Source organism: Spea bombifrons, chromosome 2, assembly GCF_027358695.1.
Source record: "Spea bombifrons isolate aSpeBom1 chromosome 2, aSpeBom1.2.pri, whole genome shotgun sequence".
NCBI classification, from domain to species: Eukaryota; Metazoa; Chordata; class Amphibia; order Anura; family Pelobatidae; genus Spea; species Spea bombifrons.
In genome coordinates, this window is record NC_071088.1 from 37,659,803 (window position 1) to 37,685,474 (window position 25,672).

A 25,672-nucleotide genomic window follows, 5' to 3' on the forward strand; every position below is an offset into this window, starting at 1 on the left:
CTGAATTAAATGAGCAAAAAAACAGGTAGAGGTGTTCTCAACTTGCGATAGAAAGTCCTATTTCTTACACTTTTACAAAGTATATCAATGTTTTTTTTCCCCCTTTCTTACCAGAAAAAAAAATCTTCTCCTCTTTGGCTAGGCTATGGGATCATAGGGAATGAACACAATTTTGCCTGAGAAGCTCTGGAACATTGAAAATAGATAAGCAAACAATTTTGGCATAGCATTCAATTAACATGTATTCAATATGTCAGCTCAAAACCGTCAAAAATATTCACAGACACCAAGGTGTGAATCAGTTGGCCGGTGTTCTAAATACAAAATTGTCAGGCCATCGATAGAGTTCAGAATAATATTTTTTCCATACCCACCGACAGATTTATCAAGAACAGAAAGGCCACTACGTTTAATGGAAACAAAATTGGCCATTAAAATACAAAACATACACCAAGCAATTTAATACATAGTGAGATTTTACAACACTGTTTCACCGACATATAGAGCAGGGCGTGACAAACTCCGGGCGCCAGGTCTCCATGACGACTAGAAACCACTTCCTGGCACCCAGGGTTTGCAGAGTTGCCATCATGAATCCGACACCCTGTGCTTTACTGTGGGGGTGTTAGGCTCCCAATGGGGTCATGTAATGCACGGCACACGCCTTACCGACCCCCCCCCCCCCAGTGTATACATGTATAGCGCTAGAGTCAGAGTGTATCTGTATAGTGCTAGAGTCAGTGTGTGTATGTGTATAGTGCTAGAGTCAGTGTGTGTATGTGTATACTGTAGTGTCAGAGTCAGTGTGTGTATGTATAAAGCTAGTGTGTATGTAATGTATAGTGTCAGTCAGTAGGTCTACTGTATTGTAGGGCCAGATCCAATGTGTATGTGTGCGTAGTGTAATTTTATATATGTATAGTGTTAGCCAGTGTGTGTGTACACGTGTATGAGTGTTAGAGTGTGCGTATAAGCGTATGGTGTTAGCATGTTTGTACAGGAGAGTAGATGATAGATTTTAGTGTTTGTGAGCATAAGATGTTAGCATATGTCTGTTACTGTATTGTGTACGTATGTTAGCGTATATCAGGGAACTAGGGCTGCAGAGAACATCTTCAGCTGTGTTTACCTGTTTTGGTTGTTCCCAGAAGTGTAATCACACTTGTGTGTCACCCAGACCCATCTTTATCACCCTTGACCTGTATCTGACTTGGTCTTAGCCATAATTCTCTGGAACTACAAAGCAGGAGTGCCTGCTGGACTTTTTAACCCTAAATATCTTGGATGCCCCTGGACCCACCAGAGCACTATTTTGCACAACTTTACAACACGTGGTAGTGCTCAGACAAGGGGTGGTTGGGAGAGGGGCCCCCCTTGGGAACCCTGGTTATTAACCACCTTTTGTTGAGCGGGGTTTAGCATTCACTGCTATGGAGCCTCTGCCCGGTTGCTTTGTGGACTGTCCTGGTGAACCTTCAAACTGCTATCACTCAGGGTGCGGTGCAAGTATCAAGTCGGTTTTTTTGGACCTAATCATGTAGGGACCCCTGGTTCTCCATCGATACCCTGGGATAGTCACTGCTCCCTTGGGATCACCTGGAAACCGACAAATTAAGGTTAAACGGGCATTGCTGTGGTTGGTGGCCAATTGTGGCGCCAGGCTGTCTGGGCAGAGTATTGTTTGGTGATGGGATTATATCCTTATCTGATAGAGTATGTGATAGCGTATGTAAGGCTGCGTGTTTTCATAAAGTTTTCCTTGTTTTCACCTCAACATTGGTTCTGTCTGATGCTTGGGGTGGGCTGCTATAATCACTTATTGTCAGGACAGTATCAGCGCTGTATCAGCTAGATTTTGGTCAGCTACAGCACCAGCACGGCTTCCTTTTGGCGAAGTCCTGCTTCATCTCTCTAACGCTACTTCTGTCAAGCGCTGAGAGGGTTAATCACCAAAGTCTCAGGAAGGAAGCAACGCTCTGGCAGGTGTACCCAGTCGGGGTACAGGACCTCCCGTCACATTGTATGGCAAGGCTCAACAAACCCTGGGCACCAGAAAAATAACATGTTTGGGGAAATAAAAAAGCCCGAACTATTGACTGGAATTCCCATCACTGTTTTTGATAAACGCATACCGTACTTGTACAAGTCACCAGCAGCAGGGAGCCTCTGCTTAAAGAACACTGTATATTTTCCTTATACATAAGTCTTAGCTCATATAGCTAGACAAATGCTACAATTTTACACCTTGCCTTGTGGTATAGCGAAAGTTTACAAGGGTGGTCTATCTAGCTGATAGTTATAAACCTGCCGTGAAAGGATTTAAGACCTTTATCAACAACCCTATACAGCAATTAGCACAGCACAGTTATTTGTGAACGAGGACTGGCTTCTTAATATGACATCACTACAAGCAATGCCTACATTTCTCAAAGAAAAAATACTCAAGAATAAATGGATATATAAAGCAGAGGCTGACATGCTAAAATAAAGCTCATCTGTTGCTACAAAGCTGACATGTCACTTTATACAAACTTACTCCTCACACTTGTGTATTCATGCTCCATCTCCACAAGTCTTCCTGTGAAGTTGCTTATGGGTCCTTAACCTTGCAAACATGTTTGTATTTCTAGAACGTTCCTCCCATTAGTTTTTGATGAACTAGTTAACCCATGGTTAATTTCCACAAATCGTTGTAGGAAACCTGACTCTTGCAAGCACACTCCATAATTTTCTAGATGTGTTTTTGAGACGCATTTAGGACCCTGTATCTTACTAATGATCCAAACTATCCAAGACTGGTCCATCCTTATCCTCAAAACCATATCAGTGGGAATCTAAAGGTTTAAAAAAAAACAACATGCAAATGTAACAGAGCGTTTACTTATCATTCATTAAAACACTATCCACAAAGAAGTTTTTCTATATTTTGCTACCAGCCTCATGTATCTGTTCTATTTTTTATGTTGACTCCTTGCTTGGGTGGCCAGCTGGTTACGTTAACCAGACTTATGAAAATGTGTCATGCAGGGCAGCAAAGAATTAAAAGCTGCTGTGCTTTCCCAGATAAAGAAGCCATAAAGGTCATCTACGCTTCCAGCCATTTGTAGTTTGAAGGAAACTACTACGTAACTTTACAAATGACATCTACGCCAGACAGTGAAAATCCAACATCTAATTACAGCATATTAATGTAGAATTACCCATGATAACGTCCATATGTCAATTTCATATTCCATGGATCCGATGTCCTATACAACTAGAAGCTTTAAAATGTTAGCTATAGTTCCTTCACTATGGCTGCATTTCATAGACTACACGATAACCCGCATGAACATTCACAATCATTAATATTAAAGTGTGAAAACAACGTAAAGATAAAGAGTCCTCAAAGAGAACTAAAAGATGTAAAAACAGAAGGGAAAAAAGAAAAAGCTCTGTTCCATTTGCTTCAAACCCCATTCAGAAGAATCTGAAGCCAAAATGTTACCATTTTCTTTATTATCACAGAGTTGCGGGATGGCGAAGCAAAGCTTCATTACCGCCTTTTCCTGGATATCTTTCCTCTAAAAGAGGTCAGGGTCTGGAACAAGCTGGAAAACTTTCAGAGCCCCTGGGCAAAAAAGGCGTATGACTTTGATTGACAAGTTAGAACCTGTTAAAATAAAATCGGTAAAATACATTTTCATTGTGATACAGACGAGCTTTCAGAGAACCCTTGTTTGATTTTATCACAGACACTGTATGGGGAAGAATAAATTAAAGGTGAGCTTTAGCCTTTTCGGGCACTTTTAAAACATTTATGGCTCAGGAAGTGAATAGGTTATGTCTCCAGAGAGGCTGTAATCAGATGCCAGATCTTTTTAGCGGATTGTTGGATTTTATTATGTAGAGAGGAACCCATCAGGGTCATCCCTCAATTATCAGATCCGAGGACCAATTCAAAAAACCTTCTGCAATATCGATTACAGTCCCCGCAAAAATAAGTAAGATCTCATAAGAGGGCACAAAATATTTTAAATACCAAAATTATTAATTTGGGTGTAAATGGGGTGTAGCTGGAATGTAATTGCAACTGATGCTGGACCCTTAATTGATGAAAACATTCTTGAGACTGCAATTTTACATTGCTTTAGAGAGTTAAATTGTAATATCTTGTGTTTTCACTTCCTTTGAATTTCTATGTGTATGAAGAACAACGCACAGTCTAGTCTACATTTCAGTGTTACTTCCCTAATCCCTTCACCTCTCTTGTGTTATCGCCATTGTTGTATACGTGATGAGATTAGTCTGGAGCATCCCTTGCTATTGTGTTATGCGTTAAATGTGTTAATCCTCTCCTGTGTTTGTCAATTTCTCTGACCTGGTAAAATGGCTATATAAACTTTGACCCCGTCCGCATAAAGAATTACTCTCTCCCATCCTGGTGGGTGTGTTGTGACTGGTGGTACGGTTCTTTGTGAGAACTCCCCCCCCCCCCAGGAGTACTTTCGTTCAGAGAACCAGAGAGGCTACACATCTTGTAAACAGCTTTTGCTGAGAGGAAGGTGGCAGCGACGTCCCACTAGGCCCACCCTCGTTACTATAACCTTTGCAATAAAAAAACAGCCAGTTTAACACAAGACATTGTATATGATGTGGTTTACTCACTAACTTGGGAGTTAGTAGAAGACTTTGCCAGACAGCTTTAGTTTCCTCTAATTGTCCTCACATTGCTTTATAAACACAATAATAATTTGGATGGTCTAAATCAAGCATATTTACACCAGGCGGATTTCTTAAAAGCCGCATCACTAAACTATGCATTATGCAAGGCCTATATTTGCACAGAATTACCCTGTATAATGCATAGGAGCAGAAAGCATATCTATTCCTGCCAATAGATATAAACCCATGTCTCTGTATAGTATAGGTGTACAAAACTCAGTAAGCAAAACCAAACTCCTATATCAGCTATCAAGTAAATGTGCCAGGTAATGGCTTCCTCGTGTGCGTTGACATTTCTCTAATTTAACACATTATACAGAAATTAGATGCGGTTGGCCTCTTCATAAATACGTTGGGGAAATGTTTCACCTCGCTGCAGTATTTAGGGTTTACTCAGCAGTTTTAGTGAGCAGGGTAAACAGTAAGACTAAACACGCCCAACAACTATACACAGAGCAGCCATAACATTATGGCTACCTGCTTAATATTGCGTAGGTCCCTCTTTTGCCTCAAAAACAGCCCTGACCCGTCGAGGCATGGACTCCACTAGACTTCTGAAGGTGTGCTGTGGTATCTGGCACCAAGAGGTTAGCAGCAGATCCTTTAAGTCCACGAAGTTGCCAGGTGGGGCCTACATGGATGCATCCTGCTGTCAGGTAAGCGACACGCACGCACACACACCCGGCCATCCACAAGATTTAAAAGGAAACGTAGTTCCTTAGATAAGGCAACCATCCTCCATTGCTCTGTGGTCCAGTATTTATGCTTACGTGCCCAGTGTAGGCTCTTTCAGCAGTGAAAACGCAACAAGCTGCGATGCGCTGTGTTTGGACACCTTTCTATCAAAACTAGCATTAACTTTTTCAGAAATTTGAGCTACAGTAGCTCGCCTGTTGGATTTGACCACAAAAGCCAGCCTTCGCTCCCCACGTGCACCAGTGAGCCTTGGCCACCTATGGCTCTGTTGCTGGTTCACCACTTTCCCTTCCTTGGACCACTTTTGATAGGTACCGACCACTGCAGATCGGTCCCAAAACAGCTGCAGTTTTGGAGATGCTCTGACCCAGTCATCACAATGTGGCCCTTATCAAAGTTGCTCAGATCCTTACACTTGCCCATTTTTCCTGCTTCTAACACATCAACTTTGAGGATGAAATGCTCACTTGATGCCTAATATATCATAAGCGCTATTCACTTCACCTGTCAGTGGTCATCATGTTATAGCTGATCAGTGTATATAAAAATGTTATATTAAACATGTGGGTTTCTTTTGCATCATTTTTGCAGCAGTATGATCATCAATATATAAAGCTGCCAATTATAGCTGCTGTGTAAAAATGAGCCAAAAGAAAAAAAACAAAAAAACAAAATACATTAGCAGCGAGTCGACAGTATGAATAGCCCATACAAAAATGTTTATGTAGTTGTGACAGCATAACCAATCTATGCTACTGTCATAAGTAGACTGTGTATAAAAATCTGTAAGCCTCTTGTATTCCATGTCTATTTTTCTGCCACTTGACCATGACAATCTTGTAGTTAAGGGCTATAGTTAGAATGAATCACCAAACACATTCCAGATCAATAAAGCATTCAAAAACAATAATCCAGACTGAGCAGAATGAATGAGGCATTTGTTTATAGGTAACCCTTCTTTGAAGACACTAAATATTCATACCTGTAAAAAGCAGTGGTATTGGCCACATGAAGGTACTTCAGCGAAGCAACTAACTCTTAAATCAGAAAATGCATTATTACAAAGCACTTGAGCCTCAAGAAACAAGAGGAAGTTTGTTTATAAAAACATATACAACTTAAATGCAACTCAAGCGTATTGGTATTGACCGCACAGAAGTGGTCAGTTGGATGCCCCTTCCGCAGAATCCTACCCGTATGCATTTGCCCACCAGCTAAATGCCATGTGCGAGATTTATGCATGTCATACTTGCTCCGCGACAGCTCCAGCACAGGCTGGGTGAAAATTGTAGACTCAGGCCTGTTCAGAAGTCACTCTTGTTGATTGTAATGGGAGAGCTTTCATGACACTGATTGGCTACTTCAAGCAGGGGACGCTGCGGCTATCAGCAAGAGATTTTTTTTGTTTTGGAAAGTACTCATTGTGCAGTAACTCGTGTACTGCTTTAGCGGGGCTGTCAGATGATGGTCTATTATCCCTGTAAGCGTTTTGAGAAGCACTCCTTTTCGGCATGAAAGTATAACACAGGGGTCACCAGATATGGCTTGGAACTAGGAGCCCAGCCAAAAAAGTTAGGTGCCAATTTTTTTCTTACCCTGTAATGAATTTATTTTCATTTCTTACCCCTGGTCTGCACTTAAAAGATGTTTATTAGGGAGATATGGCATAAGAACACATCTTTCTTTTTAGTGCTGCACCACTAGGTGCCAGGAAGTGGTTTCTAGCCGCCATGGCAACTTGGCACGCAGGGTTTGTCGAACCCCGATAGAACATGTCGAAAAATGTAATCATAAAAAAAGATAATTATTAATGTATTAGGTTTCCAGTAGCAAATGACCACATCAGACAATGTTATCTGTAACTTAAAAAAAATAAAAAAAAATCAACCTTAGTAGATGAGTAGTTCAATCAGTAACCCTAGGTAGCCACAAAGGATCACCAAAAAGAGAACCCTGCTACTGGACCTATTTGTTTGGAGTCAGTTCCATGATGCTGCCTTTTGACTTTTCTGTAACCTATTATTTCCAGCAAGCATCCTACTGAGCTGTTCTACCATGTAATTTCACGTGGCAATATGTCACCTTAAAATGACTCTTAAGGTTCTTAAATTACTAAATTGAAAGACTGAAATCAAAGTAATACACGAGTTGTAAGAAACAGAAAAGTAGTCAGCAATACGTGACCCATAAATAAGGAAGCTGTTTTTCTTGAGATAGTGAAGTCTACTACTTTTCAAGACAAAAGCCTTAAAAGATTTTAGAGACATATTGCAAATAACAGCTCTTTAGTAACTATTGCCATCACACCTTAGAAAATCCAAGCCAGCTATTTCACCTGTTACTTTATATTTTAGGCAAATTCAGAAGAAACCAGGAAAATCTAAACCTTTCTGGTTACACTGCAGAATACCGGATACTACCGTTGTTGCTTTTCTAATATGCCCTTGAAAATACATATTTTACCCTCAAGCGCAAACTACGCAATCCTAAGAATGTATACTTGAAAGGAGGCAGTCTGACATCTGAGGCTTCTTGTAGGGCACTCAGAGATATAGATGGACCACAGAAGACAACTTTTGGGTTTTTCTAAGATGCAGCGTTGAATCACCTGTAGAGCATGTTTATCTTCATCACAAAGAGCTTTAAATTAACACTGAACTGTAGAAAAATGTTGGTAACTTGCCAGGTGTTGCCATTTCTCAAAACATAGTGTAAGCGGTGGTGACAAACAGGTTACGGTGTCTAATCAATGAGAACAAATGCTTCACCAAATTCAGCGGAGCTCCTTAGGGTCAATCTGATTTGAATAACAAACAGAGTTTGATTTTTCCAACCACTGAAACTGTTTTGGAGATACAGGTAGCCCCAGACCAGAAGTGCTCTAGGGAAGCCTGAACAACAAACAGGAAGCACTCGAGGTCTGTGGGGAGAGGCATAAACAAGAGCGGACACAGGTGAGAAGACAGACCCGTTATCGGCGATTATCTCTTATCCGACATACTTTGGGTTTCCTCATCTCTGTAAGCAGAAGAGTTCCTCATGACGGGGAGAGGATCGTCATGTCGGAGGGGAGCGGGGGGAAAAAAAGCGAAAATGTATTTAAAATAGGTAAGGGTTTGAGGAAAGTGGACCCATATTTAAGGGAGGGGGGTTCCCTTGGGACATCATTAACTTTGTTAGTTTAAAAAAAAATCCTGGCTCCTAACTTTTTTAGCTGGCTCGTAGATTCAAAACAAATTTGTCAAGCCCTGTCTTAAGGTATTTTTTACTATAATCTTGATAGGTTGCTATGTCAATAGCAACCGTATTAGTTGTAAAACTATTAGTAGTTTTTTCGGTTGAAAGGTGTAACCTAGAGAACAATATTTCATCCTATACCTACACACGCTCATATGAATAAAAGAAAATGTGCCTCTGCCTATAGGTAACTAAGGAACACCAATAACACAAGAACTGGTAACTATCTGTTATCGCCTCAGGCTAGGATTTCTAGGACAACTATTGACCAGTAGGTCGAAAGCTTGTATATAGCAACATTGTTGTGTTGTTGGGATCCTAGGCAATTCTGCTGTCTATGACGTAAATCACATTTTGGAAAATCATATTTATAACAGATACTCAACCTGTGCTTGATTTTTAAAGTAATGGAATATTTAATCAAAGCAAATGTTTGTGACAGAATGAAGTCATTTAGTTTCATGTGGTGATTTTACATCGTCTTCTCCTCAACCTTTTCAAATTAGCCAAAACAATTTAGCTGTGACCAAAGATGGTCAAGTAACAATAAGTGGGTGCAATGACAAGACATTTTAGTTCAAGATGAGTGCAGTGGAAATGTATGTGGGTGCAAAGTGGACCCACATTTAAAAAAAAAATACTGACTACGGCACCCACACAAATTTCCACTGCACCCATATTGAAATAAAAGGACTTGCCATTGCACCCACTTCACACGCTGATTTTGTGACCATTACCGCCGGCTCCCGCAATGTGTGTGTTCCTCTCCCGCCACATTTGTGCCCAATCCCGCCCACCCCCTTAACTGAACTGCAGATTTCCAGCTCACTCCTGCAAGGCTGCCTTTGCGTTGCTCCCTCACAGCATCTCTTTGATGAGTTCCTGGGCGGAACAAGAGGAGTCACATGAATCTAGGGCTGCAACAACTAATCGATAAAATCGATAATAATCGATAATGAAATTCGTTGGCAACGAATTTCATTATCGATTAGTTGAATCGATTATTATCGATTATAAAATGAGGGTTTTTTCAGAGCAAACGCTCTGAAAAATCCCCCTCATTATATAATCCGTTTAGTCTGACTCACCGTCTCACAGCAGCAGCTCCTACTTACTCCCCCTCCCTGTAATCACTGTGACAACTGGCCCCGCCCCTTCCTTCTCCAGGCCAGAACCACATGGCTGTGACACTCATCTAACTGTAAGTATGTGTGTATATATATATATATATATTTGGGCTACTGAAAGTTAGGGGAGGTGGGGGTTAATTTAGGGGCAGTTATGGTTAGTGGGGTGTTTAGGGTTAATTTAGGGGCAGTTATGGTTAATTGGGTGTTTAGGGTTAATTTAGGGGCAGTTATGTTAATAGGGTGTTTAGGGTTAATTTAGGAGCAGCTGTGGTTAATGGGGTGTTTGGGGTTAATTTGAGGCAGTTGTGGTTAATGGTGTGTTTAGGGTTAATTTAGGGGATGCTGTGGTTAAGGGGGTGTTAAGGGTTAATTTAGGGGCAGTTATGGTTAATGGGGAGTTTAGGGTTAATTTAGGGGAATCTAAATCCTGGGGGCAGTGAAGTGACATATCTGGGGGTATAAGGCATATACAGTATATAAGGCATATGTGGGGAGGGCAGTGTGGCATGTCTGGGGAGGACGGAGTGGTGTATCAGGGTGTATAAGGCATATCTGGGGGTAGAGAAGTGGCATGTCTGGGAGGCAGGGTGGCATGTCTGGGGAGGATGGAGTGGGGTATCAGGGGATATAAGGCGTATCAGGCACAGTGGCAGATGTGGGAGGCAGCGTGGAGTGGCAGATGTGAGAGGCAGCGTGGCATATGTGGGAGGCATTGTGGAGTGGCAGATGTGGGAGGCAGCATGGCGTGGCATATGTGGGGAGGGCAGGGTGGCCTGTCTGGGGAGGATGGAGTGGTGTTTCAGGGGGTATAAGGCGTATCAGGCACAGTGGCATGTGGAGTGGAGTGGCAGATGTGGGAGGCAGCGTGGAGTGGCAGATGTGGGAGGCAGCGTGGAGTGGCAGATGTGGGAGGCAGCGTGGTGTGCTGTGGTAGGCAGCGTGGCATATGTGGGGGGGCAGCATGGCATGTCTGGGAGGCAGCGTAGCAAGCCTGGGCTCAAATGTGCATATATTGGGGGGCTGGTTGGGAAATAAAGACAAGAAATGTATTATCAAAGTTTTTTTTATTCTGCTGTTTGTATTTAACATCATTTGTTTAGTAAATTATTTTAAATAAATGAAAAATTTACATTCATTTTTTTTATCCGATTAATCGATTAATCGAAAAAATAATCGGCCAACTAATCGATTATTAAAATAATCGTTAGTTGCAGCCCTACATGAATCGATATAATTTCACCTGACTCCGAGGGGTTCCTGGGTAGAACTAGAGAAAAGACACTGCGAGGAAGCAACCCGAAGGCAGCCTTGCTGGCGTGCATGGGATTACCAGGACCCGCAGGTACATTGTCTGACCGCCCACAACATGAGAAAAACCGCCCCCGCAAGTTTTTTGGTGGGTCCCGCATCCCAGTGCAGTCCTCTACTCCCCACCTCCATAAAAATTGCACCCATGTTTCACCTAAAGCACTTGTTTTTATTAATTTATTATAAATGCATGCAGGAATATATTTTTCTGTTAAATACAATTATACAAACAAATATTCCCTGGCTGCTGCTGCTTTATGGTAATTTGTTCTGTACATGTGAATAGTAGAGTAGCTCAGTTTTACAGCAGCTCTGATGTTATTAGAGTTTAAAGCCGTAAAAGAAAAGATTTAACCCACTAGTTATTTAAAATGGCGAGATTCTTCTAAAACGGCAGCCGTGGCGAGGAACAAATGAAGATTTTCATATTGGGCACATTCGCTTTTTCTGTCTTCCAATGTTGCATTCTTTTGTTATTCGGACGAAATTGTAAAATGCAAATGTGCCAGTCTACTTTTTTGCTGCTTACTGGATTTACTTCACGCAGCAGCACTTCAGCGTTTAGGAAGGCGTCCAGACTCACTGGCGGAACTACGCTAATGGATACGACACATCCAGCAGTATACTACAGGACTAAATATCAAAAACACCACCATTTTATTTTAACTGATCGTTCGGGGTAAGGAAGACCATACAACAACAGCACTAGTGCAATGGGTAGACAGACGGCTCAGGAATCACACCTTGCTTAGTTACAATATTGAGTGCTGGGTAACCTTGTAACATGTTGAACTTCCTTTTTAGGAAAGTTATTAGGTTTTGCATTGACTTCCAGGGGTTAAATTGTGTTGCCCCTTTCAATTTGTATTAAGGATGTTTGACTGACTGGTCTAATACATTTCTGTAGGTCAAATTGTTATGTTCTGTTTACCCATTGTAATGTCTTATGGAATATGGGTGGGAGTCATGAAGGGGCTCCTGAGAGACCTCAACAACACAAAAATCAGGCAGGAGCTGTGCATGGGGAGGACAGGTGCTGTTGAATCAAAGATGGATGAAATGATAGATGAACAATGTGCTGGGAGACATTGCACTCTCAAAGATGACAAGGACTACAGATTAAATTTAAGGATATGGAGGACAGAAGTTGCAGGAACAATTTAACAATAAGGGGAACTATATTTCTATATATTATATATTTTATTTTAAAAGGTGTTGCACACATCGCTTACATAAGCAAAGGTTTCTGAAGAGGGATGATCCATGACACTATTACACGTGTCCACTTTGTTCATATTAAGGAACAAATAGTTGCTACACAGACAAATATCAAGTCACCCAGAGAAATATGTCTCGTTGCCATTGCACCTGTAGTTTCCACGATCACTTAGGCACTGCGAGCGGCATACGGGTGGGAATGGCTCTACAAATTCATTGGGAACAGTTGAAAAAGAATTTGCATGTACTGCAGCACTGGGATGTACCAGCCCCTTGGACACCTGTTTTCCCACAGCCTACATTAAAGACGCATGAAGCAAAAGTGTGGACTACAGTTCTGTGAAAGAGGACCAGAAAAAAATCACTCTCTTCCTCCATGCCTCCTCTTGTGAGGGAGAGGTTTACATGATGCTCCTGTGCGTAAACAATGACAACAACACACACTTTCAATGTCTATGACATAGGCCTTTTTTGCTTTGTGATTATTTTGTTGTTTTGGTATAAACATGATAGTCCATATTTAGTCCATAAATATTGGCACACTCTGTTCTCATGGTTTTTGTAACAATTGCAAAAACATGGGTTTGTAAGAAATAAATAAGCGCGAAAGATGTGCAGCACAATTATTGGCAACCCCATGAATTTATGACAAAAAATAATTTGAAGCCCCATTGACCTGGGTAACTAGGGACAGGAAATTGCTGAACTATGATTTACTGTTTCACAGGGGTATAAATATTAGGTAACACAAATTCCCTTAGTCATTCATCACAATGGTAAGACCAAAGAATATAGATGTGATATGCCGCAAATGGTTGTTGAACTTCACAAAATGGGAAGCGTCTCTAAGAAAATAGTTAAGGCACTGAAAATGCCAATTTCCACCATCAGGGAAATATTATGAATCAACCTGAAAGAGTATGTCTATATTGTCACAACGCATTGCGAAGAGGATGATTCGGGAGGCCAATAAATCTCCAAGGATCACAGCTGTAGAATTGCATTAGTTAGTTGCGTCTTGGGATCAGAAAATTTCCAAAACTACAGACACTGCTTCATCACCACAAGTTGTTTGGAATGGTTTCAAGAAGAAAGCCTCCACCTGAAAAACATCTCCCGAATCCGCCCTTTCCTCACACAAGAAGCCACTGAATTACTAATCCACTCCCTTGTGATATCCCGCCTAGATTATTGCAACTCCCTACTAAGCGGTCTCCCCGCTTCAATCCATCCTCAACACTGCAGCTAGATTAATTTTTCTCTGCCGCCGCTCCACTATGCCACTTTATTGGCTCCCCGTACCCTTCAGAATCAAACTTAACTTCAGACCCTGGCCTATAGAGCCCTCAACAACTTTCAAAACCTCTCTGAAAACCCACTTGTTCAGGGAAGCGTACAACATTCCTTCCCAGTTCTCCCAACCATCATCAATCAAGCCATCTGAACAATCAACAGCTTCAACACATCATCGGAACCAGATCAACTCATCCCCATCCAAGCAGTCCTCTCCTATTGTCTCACTTCCCCCTCAACCACCTACTACATTGTAAGCTCACAAGCACCAGTTATTGTATGCGTTTATAAATTGTTCTACTGACTAACAGCGTTGCAGAATCTGCAGGCGCGTTATAAATAAATGAAATGTAAAGTCTCGACTCTTATTCAGAAACAGACTCAACCGTCTTCTGTTTGCCAGACACTACTGGAACTTTAAGTAGGACTGGGTCCTATAGTCATAAACCAAAATAGAGCTTTTTGGCAATTAACACCTGAAGTGGGTTTGGCACACACAGAGAGGTAGCTATATGGAAAGGTACCTCATGTCCATGGTTAAATATGGCGGTGGCTCTAATGTTTTGGGGCTGGTTTTCTGCCAGACGACCTGGACATTTTGTTAGGCATCAGGGACTTATCAAATATCAACATATTTCAAATGAACACACGACTGCCTTCACCAGAAAGCTTAAAATGGGCCATGGCTGGATCTTCCGGCAGGACAATGATCCAAAACATACATCAAAATCAACACAAAAAATGGTTTACTGACCAGAAAATCAAGGTCCTAACATGGCCATCCCAGTCCCCTGACCTGAACCCCATAAAAACTGTGGTGTGAGCTGAAGAGGAGAGCCAACATTGTTGAGTAGAATCTGAATGGTCTTGTGTTCTCAAACATCATCATGCATTATAGTAGATGACAGAGAGCTGCTTTGTTGGCAAAGGGAGGCAGCACAAAGTATTGACTAAAAGGGTGCAAATATTTTTTTTTCCGATAAACCTGTGTTGTTTGCAATTGTTTCATATATGGGGTTTTTTTTAAGAAAAGATCAAAAGGTTAAACAATAAAGACAATTTTCATAGCCTTGGACCGTTGGATGACATAAAACGTAACAAAAGTATGAGAGTATATTGACTTTCCTGGATGACATCCAAGAAAACGTGGGGCAAGTTCTAAGTGCTTAAGGAGGAATATCAAGATTATGTGGTAATGGAGCCAAAACAGACAATGGATACTAAGAGGAGGTTGATTTGTTGGGACTCCCTCCTTGTTTCCAAAGATTTGTATGAATGCAGAATTAAGTTCGTACAAATCCAAATGCACACGCCTAAAGGGTGCTATATACATTTAGATTTTGATGCTTTATAATGTGCAAGCACCATTACACAGGTTTAAAAAGGTACTGCACTGCCAAAAGTAATCTTTAGGAAAAGCGGCAGGCAAGTTTAAGGTAACAGCAGCTCACCATCACCAAATGTTAAAAATATCCAAGACGACATCAAAATCAAGGCAGCTTGTAAAGCAGTTTGGTAAAAACGTAAACAAACCTCACTTTTAGATACGGTAAAACTTTTCACTGTTTAGATAGACCTTTGCTGGTTTTCTATTTGGTATATAGAAGCCAGCTAAATGGAATCATTTGGCGAATTTGATCAATTTGAATATAAACGGCCGTGCTGATCCAATAAGTGAAATTGGTTGCTTATTAGTATTAGGTATACCAATTCCATTTGTGCTTTACAGGGGAGTAATGAATCTGGCCCAGCTCTGTCTCCAAAGGATACTTCAAACTGCTTGTTTTCTGTAGGGCTGTAAAGGGAAAGGTATATGTGTCCTTCACCAACATCTTTCCCACACAGGAAAAATACATAGGGCATGCAGACACTACCCGTCACTACAAAGTCTGTAGGCAGTGCCTTTTTATAGCTGGTGTCCCCGTTATCAGTACAGTAAGATTTTTAGTTAGATCAGCAATCCAATGAACGCACTCACATTTGGGGTCGTGCTTTCACACCGAACATAAATGTTAATTTCAGATGTTAAGATTTATACAGCGCGTTTCTTAAAATGGCAGTAAAGGAGCAGTCATGAGAAAAATAAAACACTCACTTTAACCACTAGTACTTTCTGTGGTTAAATCCCCCAATTGTTGCTACAGATAACATCACATGCCAAAAGTTGCCCACTAAGGTAAAAAATTAAACAGATTTTATCTTGGAGGATAACGCCACCCATGGAACAGGAAAAGACAGACAAATACTAGGATAGGAACCAATGGAATGTTTCTTTGGATTTCTCACAGTATAATATATATATATATATATATATATATATATATTCTCAAACATGTCTAGTGAAAGACAATAAAAAGGATGTAACAGTGCTTTTACATGAATGAATTGCTATGCAAGGGTTGAAAAAGAAAAAATAAGACGAAATGGCTAAAGGAATGCAAATAAACCCTCACTATAGCAATCCGTATATAATGATATAGCATCAAGTTTCTAGAAATGGGAGATAACAGCTTCCCTTTTTTTCTAGACTATAGGCTCAATTATTTCAAATTATGTGACTTGATAAAAGGACAATCAGGGGGGGAAATAATGGTGTTGAAATACATTTTTAACTAAAAATGCCACCTACTTTAATCAGCAGCCAAAGCAAAAAAAACAAACAAACACAAATGATCCACATTTCGGTTACTGACAGAAACAACGTTGCATTACAATGAAAAAAAAATTATTAAAATAAATCAGCCCAACCAAAGAATCAGTACAGCATATAAGAAGTTTAATTAGGTCTAGTGCCCACTGCCATCCCTACACATACAATTAGTGGACTGTACAGTTCAAAGACTTGCCAAGATCAATTAATTTACAGGTCTTGTCCGCACATCCATTAGGTTTATTTAAAAGGTGTTATTTATATATATATATATATATATATATATATATATATATATATATATATATATATATATATATATATATAAAACCTGTTGTCTCTGTAAGTCAAATTGTTATGTTGCATACTACTTGTTATGGCCTGTCCACCTACTGTACAACGCTACATAATTTGTTTTATATAGTGCCATCAATATATATATTGTATCGAGGTATAAGCCACCATATCATTTTGGAACAAAGCCGATATATATATATATATATATATATATATATATATATATATATAGAATGATGCGAAAAAGATGCTCCAAAAATAGACTCACATCCCGGATTTCATTTACTATACAAAATGTATCCTCCAAAAAGTGCTCAAAGGGCCCTTATACGCAACAACCCGTAGTTACTTTAATGGAGAAGAGTATGTCACATTATACCATAGTCAAAAAACTATAGGTTATCTTGTAAAAGGGCGAGCTGCTAAAGTATCAATTAATGCAAGAACATTAAACGCACATTCCACAGGTATGATCAATCCTAAATAGGATAACCAAGTTATCTCAAGTCGTCGTACAGGGCTATGGATTGTGACAGCGCTCTATAAATCAATACATAATAAGTCACATGGGAGATGGAAACGGTACCAAGCATCCGTTGAAATCTCAAATCTATCAGTCCTTATATAAAACACCATTCATAATACGGTATGAAAGGCATAAGCCTATGCAGCGGACCATGTACCATTCATCTCTGCAAAGAGCATCCCAGCTCCAACGCAAGCCTCGTAAATACCTTCGCAACTTGTGTGTCAAAACAGAAGACCGGTTTGCTAACCTTCGCCAGAAACTTTGCATCGCAGATTGTGTAAACAAACCCCATCATCCTCAAACAAGAGGACACGGGCACTGACCATACACAAACCAATAACATATATATCACATATATAATAAAACTTTGTTAAGCAATACTCTTAGCTGTCCACCAGCAGCAGGTCTCATAAGCCAAAGAAGAGCAGCCCGCATCCTGCTGCCATTCCCGTGCTCACATCATGCCCCATGCCCCATGCCCCATGTGGTCCAGACGGGCAGCCCGCTATTACCTTGCTGAATGTCCCCGTTGCTGGCCCCGGGGAGCGGGACACTTAGCTGTCTCTCCGGCTCAGGCAGACAGCGGCGGCAGAAGGAGTGCAGACAGGGCAAAAGCTTGGGCTCCGAGTCCCGGCTCTGCAGGCTCTGTTTGCAAACCGCACATGTATCCAGTAGATTCACCACAGCAGACGAGGAGGACGAAGTGGGTCCGGGAGCTGACGAGGAGGCCGCTGAAGACGAAGGAGCTGGACTCTCTTCTGCCGGTGCCGCCACAGGTACGGCGGCCGCAGGGGCCTTCTCACCCGTCTCCGCCTCCTCCATCGCTTGGGCCTCGGTTTCTGCAGGACTCCCATTTTCCCCGGCGCCATTATTGTTGTTGTTACTAGTCACCGATGCCTCCGTCTCCCCGCCACCGCCTCCTTTGTTATCCGCCATGTTTTCCTCTTTGAACCCCTGAACTGACCGCTTCGCGACGCCACCAGCGCACGTACAGTACGCCGCCGCAATCTATACCGCCCCTCTCTCTACCCCTTCCTCGACTGTAACGGCCACGGCGGCGTGACGTCGAGCAGTACGTGAGAGACAGTGTAGAGAGTGCATGCGCACTGGAAAGCTCTCAGTACTCATGCGCGACGCTCGGCGCGTGCTGCCGAACTTGACATCCGCGGCGCCCGCCGTGCCTGTACCTGTGCGCATGCGCTGTTGTATGTAGTTATGACACGTACGGAACCTGTCATTTTTTAATGCGGGATAAACAAGACCAGCTTTTCATTGATTGGAAAATGTTTGCTTACAAAGTTATTACTCCTTTTTGTAAATATTCTAAAGGCTAGGGTTATATTACATTTATTTATATAGCGATGGGAGGCCTCTTAGCACTTACAGTAGGGTCACTGGGTCACTATTATCTAACTCTGGTGTATAATAACCTGCTAAATGTAGTCACTGCCTGGCAAACCTGATCAATTATAAGACGACCCCCCCAAAATCTGAATATTAATTTAGAAAAACAAAGAAAAAGTCTGAATATAAGATGACCCTATAGGGAAAAAAGTTCTACTAGTAAATATTAATGTAAAAAAATTTTAGTTTATATTTAATAAAAGCTATGATTGAGAAAAATATTTTTTGTTTTTATTTCCTTTTATTTGCCAACCTGCCCCCCAGTTATGCACATCTGCCCCCCAGATATGTCTTATACCCCCATATGAATTCTACTCTGACAACCAGGGAAGGTATGCGCAATGCAAGTAGACAACCTCCACTTCTGCCGGCAGCACTGCAGGGGGTTCTGGATCTTAGTCTCATAGTCAGACCGCTATTTGAGGTCTGATTATAAGATGACCTTGATTATAAGACGAGGGGTATTTTTCAGAGCATTTGTACATTCATATGAAGGTTGAAGGGGAGTTGTTGGTAACACCTAGGCAACAAACATGATCTGATTAGTAGAATGTGGAATTCTCAACTCTGATTGAGATATCAGAATTGTTGACTAAGGAGATGGTTAAATAGCCAGAAGCTCAGACTTATATACATAAGGACTTGCCAGAGCAGCCAGATTCCCCCCACATGACTTAGCCTGCAGCCAGATTGTACCCACAGTGGTCCCTCTCTGAGTCTCAGGTCTTCTCTTAGGGCTCCGCTCAGCCTGGCTCACTCGCACCCTTTATTCATTCTATATCCTTTAGGCCCAAAACAGTGATGGATAGCCTGTCAAAATGCAAATACCGCATTGGCTCGGTTATAGTCCGCACCCGAATATAGGCCGCACCCTAAAAGTTAGGTGCTTTTCTAAGGAAAAATTATTCTTAGTTAAAAAAAAAACGTAGAATAGATATGCTGCCACTCTGCCCTCCACCCGATATATACTGCCACTCTGTCCCCAAGATGTGCCCCCCCACGACTCCCGTGTGTCTTGCGGGGCCGGCAGGGGACACCTACACAATACGCGTAGACAACTTCTGGTGCCGGCACTTCCCCCGGCACGGGACATTGTGTAAGCACATCGTGTAGACGTTCCCCTGGCTGCGGCGATGCGCGTAAACGACCTCCGCTGCCGGCACGTCTGCACAATGTACTTTAACAATCTCCCTTGCCAGGACTTCCCCCAGTGGAGAGGTGCCGGCAGCGGGGGTTTACGCGCATCACCGCTGCCGGTGATCTTCTACACGATGCGCTTACACAATGTCCCGTGCCGGCGGAAGTGCCTTACACTTGCCATTGCATGCACACACTTGCTTGCTTTAACATACAAACATTTTCACAACACAAATACACTCTTTCTTTCCTCTTTTCCATAATTTCTCCCATATCTCTCATTATTTCTTCCATTTCTCTTTATTTTAGCTCTCATCCTCTTTCTTTTTATCTCATCTTTCTATCAAAGTTCTGTTTATCTCTTCCCTTTCTGTTTTTCTCTCTTTATTCTCTATATCTTCCAACTATTCTCTTTATCTCCCATCCTTTTTTCTCTTTCATTCCTCTTTATTTCTATATTTTCTCCCCTTTTGGTATATCTTCCCTCCTGCTTCTCATTATCTCTCCTCTTCCTTATCACTCTTCCTTGCTTTCTCTCCTCCTTTCTCTCTACCTCTCCCTTTTTTCTATTATCTCCACCCCTTTTGTTTGATCCCCTCTTTCTCATTATATCTCCTCTTTTGCTTTCATCTCATCTCTTTCATTTATCTTTATCTCTCATCCTATTTCACTTTATCCCTTTTACCCGTATCTCCCCCACATCTCATTATCTCTCCCCCTTCTCATTATCCCTCCTCCTCATTATCTCTTCCATTTCTATCTATCTCTTTCTTTTTCCCTCATCTCTCATTATCTCTCTCCTCTTTAGCTCTCTCCTTTGTCTCCATCTCTCCTCTATTTCATTATACTTCTTGTTTCTCCTTATCTTTCCTCTTATTCATTATTATATTTGTTATCGCCATCTTTCCGTTGCCTCTCCTCCAGTAACTCACATATGCACTGACACACATTTTTACACACACTCTTACATTTACACATACTTACACATTTACTAACACACACACATACTAAAACATACACTTCCATATACAACCGCACATTTCTGTGAGTTGTATTGGTGTGGAGCTCTGTGATGCTCATCACACCACACATTACTGCGATTTGTATTGGTGTGGAGCTCTGTGATACTCATGCCCACCACATATTACTGCGAGTTGTATTGGTGTGGAGCTCTGTGATTCTCATAACACCACACATTACTGCAAGTTGTATTTGTGTGGAGCTCTGTGATACTCATCACACCACACATTCTACAGATTGTAAGGTTGAATATTGTTTATTTGATTGCTATGTGTTGTGAATTGTTTTACTTTATTTATGAATATTTATTTTTGTGTTATCGCTAGCCAGCATAGCTATTTGTTTTACACGTGAAACATAGTAATATTGATTTGCACTTTTCTGCTGAAAGTTATTGATATATTAGCATGCTTGTAACATGAGACAGAGACTAAATGAGGCAATAGGTGGCAAGTAAGTCCTGTTATAGAAGCTTGTTTGCGAACCATTTGTTTGTGTTTACATTCACTTTATGTTTACATGTTTATGTTTTTGCATTCTATGTGTATCTGTTTATGTTGTTTTTGGTGTTGGGGTTTAGGGAGCATGATTGCATAGTCTTAGTGAGTGTGTGGCCAGAGTCCAATCAATATTATAGATGGCACTGAATTAAGGCTAGACAACATCTTTTGAGTCAGAGACAGTAAAACAAAGGTTCGGTAAGGTCAATGTTTTTGGTTTGCAGATAAAAACAAAGAAAGAAACAACAAGATTAGCTCTCTGGCTATTTGTAAACTAGATAAGATTATTTGAGAGATCTCACAGATATTCAGAGTAGGCAAAATGTGTGCCTGCATTAAACTTCAAAGTGACAGCAAGAAACCAATAAGGTCTGTCGCCTTGTAATGTTGTACGTTTAGCATCTTGCACATTTTATTTACATAGTACCTGGCTAGAAAAAAGGGCTTTATCTTTTTGTCATGCTGTTGTAACCTCATGATGGCTGTTTAAAAGAAGTTTGCACAAAGAACAACAGGGGAATGTTTAAAGTTGCTACTCAATGTCACAGAGACTAGGGGTCCTTAATGGGGATACCTGACTGTTGTTGCTCATGTGCTTTTTACATCCTTTGGCAACAATCCGATAAAGCACCCAGGCAGAACCACCAACTTTCAAGGGGTGTAAGCAGACATATTCTGGTAAGTAGTGGAGAAGATAATATAATTACCGTATTTGCTCGATTATAAGACGACCCTGATTATAAGACGACCCCCCAAATCTGAATATTAATTTAGGAAAAAAAGAAAAAGCCTGAATATAAGACGACCCTATAGGAAAACAGTTTTACCAGTAACTGTTAATTCATATAAACTATTTTTTTTAATAAAAGCTATGATTGAGAAAAATATTTTGGTTTTATTTTGTTCTATTTTCCAACCTGCCCCCCCCAGTTATGCACATCTGCCCCAGAAATCCCTTATACCCCCTATATGCCACTGTGCCCCATGATATGCCTTTTAACCCTATATGCCACTGTGCCCCATGATATGCCTTTTGACCCCCTATGTGCCACTCTGCCTCCAGAAATGCCTTATACCCCTATATGTCACTCTGGCATTAAGGGGGTTAAAAGGCATATTATGGGGCAGAGTGGCATATAGGGAGGTTTAAGGCATTTCAGGAGGCAGAGTGGCGTATAGAGAGTTAAAAAGGCATTTCTGGAGGCAGAGTGGCATTAAGGGGGTTAAAAGGCATTTCATAGAACACTCTGCCTCCAGAAATGCCTTATGCCCCCCATTTAACACTCCCCCACCCCCAAACTTACCGGTGCTTCTGACTCCCCTGTCATGCAGCCGGGGCAGTGTGTAGATGTCTACGCGATTCGCGTAGACAACTTACGCTGCAGCCGGAAGGAGGTGTGGCTAGCAGCGGGGGTTCCCTGACTGTCAGAGAGAATTCCCCACAACGGTGCCGGTGCCGCACCGGCGCTGCTGCCGCACCGGCGCCGGGAACTCTGATCTCTGACAGCCAGGGAAGGTCTGCGCGATGGACGCAGACAACCCATGCTGCTAGCCACACTTCCTTCTGGCTGCAGCGTAAGTTGTCTAGGCGAATCGCCACTTATACTGTACTTGAGTTTACTTACCCTACCGTAAGAGAATTTCTAGCTGTGCGATGTAATCACAAAATGGTTTTCCAATGATCAATTAGGCTTTTAAATTTAAACTCGGATTAGCTAACACAACATGCCACAAGATTGATGGTTGTAGATAAAGGGCCTCTGTACGCCTATGGAAATATTCCATTAAAAATCATATGTTTCCAGCTACATTTACAACATTAACAACATCTACTCTGTATTTTGGATCCATTTCATGTTATGTTAAAGGACACAATTTTCTGTCAAAAACAAGAGTGACCCAAAACTTTGGTACAATATTATATGGAAAAGCTGATGTTGGTGTATAAATATATATATATATATATATATATATATATATATATATATATATATATATATAATTTTTTGAGAAATCAGCACAGGCCCTTTGTAATGTCAAATCAATGTATTAATCAAAATATTAATGATTAACCAAAGATAGCCGTTATAGGTCCTCAGCAGAGCAACTGGGAAACTCAAAACAGTTTGGGAAGGAACTTCAATATTTTGTGTAACCCCCCTGAAGAGTTGATACTTCCTAAAACTAGCTTTTGTTTAACCCCCTGAAGAGTTGATACTTCCTAAAACTAGCTTCTCAGCACCACTTAATGATATTCTCTCCAAACCCTCCCTTTTTTTATTTTTTTATTTTTTTATTTAATTTTAATCATTACTGACTTGTGATATTTGTCTTATTATATTTTTTTGCTGTTGTTATGCTATTTGTTGATGTCCTTTTTTGTCTATACCTGTTTTAAAAACACAATAAAGAGAAATATAAAACAATATTTTGTGTAACCCATCTGAACACTAATAGTGGATCTTTGGAAAATCTTCATTAGCTCATTATACATTGAAACATCGCACAATATATCCCTATAGTAACAACTCTCAAAAGTGCAGGAAGAAAGATTCAACCATTCCGGGAAAAATGGAATACCTTCAAAATCTGTGGTCATCATACATGTAAACTTTTTAACAGAAACTGGTTCATTCTCCCTCACATCAAAGTACTAATACATTTCAAAAATAACTTCCACTTTAACTCAATTCCATAACTCATGTTCCTCTTCTACGGTTCTTTAATTTTGTTCATGGTTCCTCTATATTCTGAAAACGGACATTCTCATTTTTACACGTGCCATTTTGCAGAACTGTCTCCCATAAAAGAGAGACTCTTTGTTTGTAAGTCAGTTCTTCCTATTTTCCTAACTTGTCTATCCTTTTCAAGATGATTTGCTTTTCTCTTTTTTTTTATAGAATAGAATTATATTTAGTTGGACAGTATACACAATAATATACTATAATACACATTCATTTAGTAACAAATAGTCCATCATTTTTTTTCTCAGTTCTTGTACTTGTTGATCCAGGAAGAAATAAAATCATTAAAACTGACTACCCAAAATGTTTAATTTTATCTTAGACAAAAAATATTTTGTTAAAGAGGAACCTTACCTGCTGCAGCTTTTAGCATAAATTAGTATTATTTTTTTAATTAATATATATATATATTTCAAGAATCCTATCTAACCCCACCTCTAAGTAGTTGTGAGTATACAATACAGGACAGTCATTGAGTAGGTCACTTTTAATGTAGGTTTTTTGTAGTTTTAACCTTACAAAACCCCCAGGAGCCTTTTGTAATCTATATCATCAGAAAATGAAGTCTGCATAGAACCCAACGGGCATGCTTACCTAGATACATTACATCAGCCAACCCAAGCAGAGAAAGTCGTCCAAAAAGTAAATGGCAGACCCAAAGCCCACCTCATCCTGAACAACTCCAGGAATGAGCTAAAGAACATAAGAGCAAGCAAACCATAAAATACATAAAAATCATCCCCCCACCTACATTCCAACAAGTGGAAGCATGAGGGATTGATGGGGAGCAAACGGAATGCAGACTCCACATCAGTTTTAGCCATAAGCACCCCCTACCAAACATGCACAGCCAGTGAATCGCCCAATTTAACGATCTGTATAAAACCTGACATTGTCTTGCAGTTAGGGAAGGACAGGTGGTGAATGACCCGAAATTTCCAGATCTCCTTTTCAGGTACTAACCCCAGATTGGAGGATCAGGGGAGTGGTTGTCACTGGAAGGATCGCCATTTTTTGTTTCTTAATTAAAAATGCCCCCCGAATTTTCATCTGAACTGAAGGGGCAGGGAACTAAATTTGTTGTCAGAAAATGAATGTGCCAAAAACAAACAAAAAATGTTTCTTAATTCTGAGTAGGGGGGTTTTCCATCACACTTTTTTCCCCACCGTAACTTATATTACTTGAACATACAGATACAGTATCTGTGATACAGTATCTGTGCCATAATTACCGTAACATTCTTAAAAACACCATTTAAAATTTGTGTTTTTGGGCCAAAATACAGCAGTAAAGCCTTGTGGTTAATGTATGTATTTCCAGGCACTCTTACTGACACCAGCTGTCTTTTAGACTATGTTTTATGGTCATCATGACTACTAAAATTATTCTGGCAACACAATAGAATAAGCAAAATAATTGTAATTCACGAAGAAATTACATTTCATCAGCTCAGCAGCAGGGATTAAGAACTTGATCCTAGTAATGAAGAGCAAGAGTGCACCTGTGAACACTCACACACCTGCTATTATCCCTTGTTCGTTAGCATACCCCAGTGCATATTAATTGCAAGGTGACTGCTAGCAATGCCCTTTGTGTGACCTTGATGGATTTATAGATGATTGTAGTTCATTACAAATATGGGCTTTAGTATGAACACTAAATTTCCATGTACAGAAAGTATATGGGATGGAGCTTAGAATTATTTATATGGAACAACATATTACATATCTGAGAAAGGAATGGGAAGAATAGAGACAAATGATACCACAAAATTTTAGGAATCTCATAAAGCACTGAAAATACA

General features: G+C 40.7%; 1 protein-coding gene across 4 annotated transcripts in view; it reads right to left on the reverse strand.

The window, feature by feature from the left end:
- The window catches only part of TRIM33 (tripartite motif containing 33), a 61,219-nt gene extending 43,113 nt beyond the window's left edge, over positions 1-18,106 (reverse strand). For 3 of the 4 annotated variants that reach the window (XM_053457557.1, XM_053457556.1, XM_053457554.1), the window contains exon 1: positions 17,575-18,106. In XM_053457557.1, coding sequence (XP_053313532.1) covers positions 17,575-17,998 — 424 coding nt within the window. In that variant the 5' untranslated portion in view covers positions 17,999-18,106. The remainder of the gene's footprint in view (positions 1-17,574) is intronic. The other variant, XM_053457555.1, reaches the window with a different exon arrangement.
- Between the last annotated feature and the right edge of the window lie 7,566 nt (positions 18,107-25,672).